The sequence below is a fragment of the Otolemur garnettii genome, unplaced genomic scaffold (genome assembly GCF_000181295.1).
Source record: "Otolemur garnettii isolate 467f Iridium unplaced genomic scaffold, OtoGar3 scaffold00136, whole genome shotgun sequence".
NCBI lineage: Eukaryota > Metazoa > Chordata > Mammalia > Primates > Galagidae > Otolemur > Otolemur garnettii.
The window spans coordinates 3,522,923-3,527,880 of NW_003852531.1; the positions used below are offsets into that span (position 1 = coordinate 3,522,923).

General features: G+C 57.6%; 1 protein-coding gene across 1 annotated transcript; it reads right to left on the minus strand.

Annotated features, from left to right (window-relative positions):
- Positions 1 to 906: 906 nt before the first annotated feature.
- On the minus strand, positions 907 to 3,910 carry NKX2-2 (NK2 homeobox 2). Its single transcript, XM_003798471.1, has 2 exons — positions 3,300 to 3,910; positions 907 to 2,351 (listed from the first exon to the last, which is right to left on the minus strand). The coding sequence occupies exons 1-2, from the start codon at positions 3,556 to 3,558 to the stop codon at positions 1,789 to 1,791; spliced, it is 822 nt and encodes a 273-aa protein (XP_003798519.1). The 5' UTR covers positions 3,559 to 3,910; the 3' UTR covers positions 907 to 1,788.
- Positions 3,911 to 4,958: the final 1,048 nt, after the last annotated feature.

The window sequence follows — 4,958 nt, forward strand, 5'->3', positions numbered from 1 at the left end:
AAACCTCTTCTAACAGTTCGCCCAGCCCCATGCCCAAGGGCTGGCCTGGGGGCACCGCACACCAAGCGCTGGAGGGAAATCCCAGGATCCTATCTTGAGTGAGAGGTCTGGAAACACAGAAAGGATGGGCGCAGAAGCGACTGAGAAGGGGTTGCTATTTCCTGAGACTGCAAATGACTCCTGCTTCCTGGCTCCCTGGGGCCCAAGAGCCTAGAGGAGGCTGCAGCACCGCGCCCCTAGCCCTGCGTCCAGGACCTAGCATCGCCGGCCACCCATAGTCAAAATCCCAGCAGTTCCGAACCGTCTCCCTTACCCCCAGACCTTGGAACGGTCTCTTAGGTCTCTCGCCATCCACAGATTTTTGAAAAGGAGGTGAGGAATAGAGAGAAAGCTGACCAGTCTTAACCTCAGACATCCTCTCCCCCTCCTTAGCACGAGGTAAATCCAACCCAACAAAGTGAAAGTCATCTAGTGTAGTGGCTTCAAAAGCTTCTCAGGCTGAAGGAGCCACTCGTAGTGGGCCAGTAAGGGGGGCTTGCTCTCCTCGCCTTTGCTTTTCCCAAAGTCACTTTTCCTCCTGAAGCCGGGAAGCTGGCGCCCGGGGTCCAGACAGTGCCTCAAGTCAGGGGAGGGCGGGCGACACTGGGCTTCCGGCGGCGGGTAGCAAACAGGCCGGAGGCCTAGCGCTCCCGCCCCGCCTCCAGGTCCTAGGCCGGGGTCCAGCCTATCAGTTGGTCAAGGCCTGTCCTGAGAGCCGGTGCAGCGCTCCCGGCGCCCTTGGCCTCCCCGCCTGGAGAGGAAGCGCGGGCCAGAGCGCCGTGTGCAGCGGACCCAGCTCTTGACCCGAGGCCTCTGGCAAGGCGCAGGGCGACAAAGTCAGAGAAACCGGAGGGCTGGACTTTGTTTTTTTTTAAACACAGGATTTTTATTAAAATTCTTATTTAAAAAATCGAAAGCTTTCAGCGCCCGGCGCTCTTGGGGAACTGCGCAGAACCACTAAGCTCCAAGTTCCGGGGCTCTGGACCCGAGGAACGGGGCAGGGGACTCCCTGCCTGCTCAGGTTTTCCTTTTTCATATTTGAGAAATGTTTGCACTGAACATAAAAAAAAGAAAAACAGAGCAAGGGTAACGCAAACATAACCAATCAAACCAAACACAAAGAAAGGAGTTGGGCCCCGAGGGGGAACAGACCTGTCCTGAGGGTCATTTTGGCAATAATCACCACCAGTATTTACAACGAAAAGCGAAATCTGCTACCTGTTGTCAGAACGTTTACATGGCCATAAATATTTAGCATTTTCTTATTTTAAAAAAGGAAGAAATCCTCTATATATTTTAACGTGTTCTCCACTTGCTTTAGAAGAAGACGGATGACAATATCGCTACTCACACAAACGTATTTTACAAAATTCACGAAAGCGGGGTTGGGGATTGGTGCTTTTCTCGTTTTCAAGTGACAACATTAACGCTGGGACGGTTTGGTCCCCCCAGGGAGAGGCAAAGAAGTGAAGCTGAGCAAACATTCTGTAAACACGGCTTATAGTTCAGCTCTCTCCAAAGGTTCAAAAGGAGAGAGGATGGGGGCAGAGCTGGGTGGGTGAAATCTGCCACTCCAAGGAGACGCAGGCAACCTCCCGGCGCCTCCACAACGGAGCCGAGAGTCAACTCGACTCCCTAATAATAATTATAATAATAATAATAACCACCAGAAGGACCGAGGCCTCCTCGCCGCCGTCGCCGCCGGGATGGGGCCTCGGCCTGGGGCCTCGAGTCTCAGAGGGGCGGCGCTCACCAAGTCCACTGCTGGGCCTGGACCAGGGGGTGTGCTGTTGGGTACTGGGGGGTGCTGGCCGAGCTGTACTGGGCGTTGTACTGCATGTGCTGCAGTGACTGCGCGCTGTAGGCCGAAAAGGGGATGCCTGCCTGGAAGGTGGCGGCTGCCAGGTCCTGGGCTTTGAGCGCATGGCATGGTTTGCCGTCCCTGACCAAGACCGGCACGGCCACACGGCGCGGCGAGGGCAGGGGCGTCACCTCCATACCTTTCTCGGCCCGGGCGCGTTTCATCTTGTAGCGGTGGTTCTGAAACCAGATCTTGACCTGCGTGGGAGTAAGGCGAATGAGGCTGGCCAGGTGCTCACGCTCCGGTGCCGACAGGTACCGCTGCTGCCGGAAGCGCCGCTCCAGCTCGTAGGTCTGCGCCTTGGAGAAGAGCACCCGCCGCTTCCGCTTCTTGCCTGCGTCCCCCCCGCCACCCGGTGCTTCCTTGTCATTGTCCGGTGACTCGTCGGCCGAGGGCTCTGGGGACTTGGAGCTTGAGTCCTGGGGAGGCGCGCCGGCTGCCAGCCCGTGCACTGAGGGAAGGGGAGGAGAAAGAGAAGCGCGTCAGGCGCCTGGAGGCCGAGCACCGCATGCGCCAGATCCGAGCGCCCCTGGCCCTCCGTGTCTGGCAGCCCAGCCTGGCTGCCGTCTCCGTGACCCCTGCTCTGCTCCCCTTGACCCCTAAGCTACTCCATGCCTAACGAAGCCATCAAGGCCTCGCAGGGAAAAGAGGAGGACTGGCAGAAGTGGGGGCCCCGTCTCAAGTTTCTAGGGGTTCGCTCAAGGTAGGTGCAAGTTGGGCGGTAGGGATGTGGCATGCGGAAGATCATCGAGGGTTAAGTGCTCTGGCTCCCTTAAGCGGTTTGCTCTCCGGAGAGACGTGGGTAGATTTTTAAAAGTAAACCCCCACAATCACAGCATTGATAGGCCCGGCCATTTGCAGCAGGTTTTGGGGACTATCGTGTCTGCTTTAGGGCTTTCTGGGCGTCCCTCGCACCGCACAAAGCGGCCTCTATGATCGCGCAGGGGACAGGGCGAGCTATTTACGCCCGGGCCTCCTGAAGCCGCCCCCACCCACTCCCTGTCCCGGACTACGCTTGCAGGCTAGCTCCAGGGCGCCTGGCCTTTCCCTCCTGGCGGTCAGAGCCAGGGACCGGCTGTGGAGTGGGGGCGGCCGGCCGGAGCCGTCAGTCCTAGTTGACAAGTGTGACCAGCCCTTGGGAGGTACTTTTTCTCTCCTTTCTCCTAATGTCCTATGTTGCAAAAAATATCGGAGACCAAGTCTTTTTTCTGGACTAAGGGGCCTTGCCAAGCAGGAAAGACAGTATCGTAAACAAGCATTGGAAATCTTTCTAGGAACCCAGGTCGAGGGATCTGGGCTGACACTGCCCCTTGCCCTCTTCACCGCCGGCGTCCAGCCCGGCCTGCGGCTGCAGTAATGAAGACTGCCACGGCCTCCGTAGCTAAGTTTCGCTACTTACGGGAGTACTGGAGGCCCTCGGTGCTGGCCAGCCAGCGGGTGTACGGGTTGTCGCTGCTGTCGTAGAAGGGGTTCTTCAGGGGCAGGGTCTGCACTGCGTCCAGGGCTCCTTGCCCCAGCGGCCCGGCCCTCTTGGCTGGCTCAGGCCCCTCGCTCTCTTCCTCCGGCCCTTCAGCCACAGAGCCCTCCTCATCGTTGGTGTCCGGCAGGTCTAAGATGTCCTTGACCGAAAACCCCGTCTTTGTGTTGGTTAGCGACATGGCTTGAGACCCCGCGATTTATGTCGCAAAGTTGTAGCTTCACTTGGTCAATTCGTGATGCTCCCCAGCCCAGGAGGGCGAGGGGGAGGGCTTGGGGGACAAGGATGGGGAGGGGAGAGGGATAGGCTTTAATTATCAGGATAATAATTATTATTTTTAAAAGAAAGAAACACTGGAGAGGGGGAGGAAAAATATAAAGCCCAAGCCAGTGCCTCTATCTTCTTTGAGAGCACGCGGAAATGGACGCAGGGAGCCGGCGGCCTGCGCGCCCAGCGCCGCGGGCCCCGGCGGCCTTAGTTTGTAACTCCAGGAGGGGTGCCAAGGCGGCGTCAGCTCCGGCTCCGGCGGACGCTCGGCGCGCGGTGGCGGCTGGTGGCGAGGAAAAAATGGGCCATTGCCCGAGCGATCAGTCCATATAAGGCTGGGCTCCACTCACGAACCTGGGGAGGGGGGAAGAGGGGGAGAAAGAGAGGGAGGGAGGGAAAGAGAGAGGAGGGAGGAGGAGCGAGAGAGGGAGCGAGAGAAGGATGGAAAAAAGGGGGAAGAGACATTAAAAACGCAAAGGTTGGCCACGTGTGGGCGGGTCTTGGGAGTCAAGTGGATGAAGACAGTATTTGCAGATGTGAAATTGTGGGTTTTGGGGAGCTCCGCGCGCCCAGCCGACGGCCCTCCAGAGCAAGATGAGAGGTGTAATGTGTCAATTAATTGCAAAGACGGGGCGAGCCTTTTTTACCCAGTATTTACATACAAAGGACCACCGCTTCGCTCCTGAGTCCGCACTCTAGAAACGGCCGTTTTAACAAATTGCATCTTTAAAAAAGGGATGGGTGGGGAAAGAAAACAAAACAGAAAACAGGAGGAGGGGGAAAATCCTCTTTAACATTCACCGGTTCCTACTCCCCGCCCCTGCGCTTCCACCCCGGGCTAGCCAGAAAATTGGCGATTTGTGGTGCCTTTGGAATAGGGGGAGGGGGCGAAGGCTGAGCTGCGGAAATCTTTCCTTCCCATCGCTGGTGGTTCCCTAAACAAGATCCGGTTCAAATGGCAAGAGCCCAACTTCTGTAAGCCTCCTAGGTCAATATTTTGGTTGAGGCTTAAGGATGAGCGCTGGAAATGACAAGGCAAGTAATTGATTCTAGTTAACCGCGAAAGAGCCCGAAACCCAGGAGAGGGCTCAGCTCGGGCCGGTCGTAGCTACCACCAGGCGACCCACCCCCCTCCAGCCGCCCTTTATTTGCTAAAGACTCATTTATTTCCTTCACTCCGCCTCTCCTCCCCCCACCCCTCCCCCACCCCCCGCCTCCGCAGCTCTGGGCTGGAGCACACACAGTTCACTTTCTGCTTTGCGGGCGGTCCTGGGAGGGGCGGGGTGAGTGGGGCGCTCCCACGCAGGCCGGATT

Excerpts from the sequence above, each read along its gene's own strand:
- NKX2-2 (XM_003798471.1), bottom strand. The coding sequence starts at position 3,558 with ATGTCGCTAACCAACACAAAGACGGGGTTTTCGGTCAAGGACATCTTA. Across the intron at positions 2,352-3,299 it reads CGAGGGCCTCCAGTACTCCC|TGCACGGGCTGGCAGCCGGC; the intron begins GTAAGTAGCGAA and ends CCCTTCCCTCAG.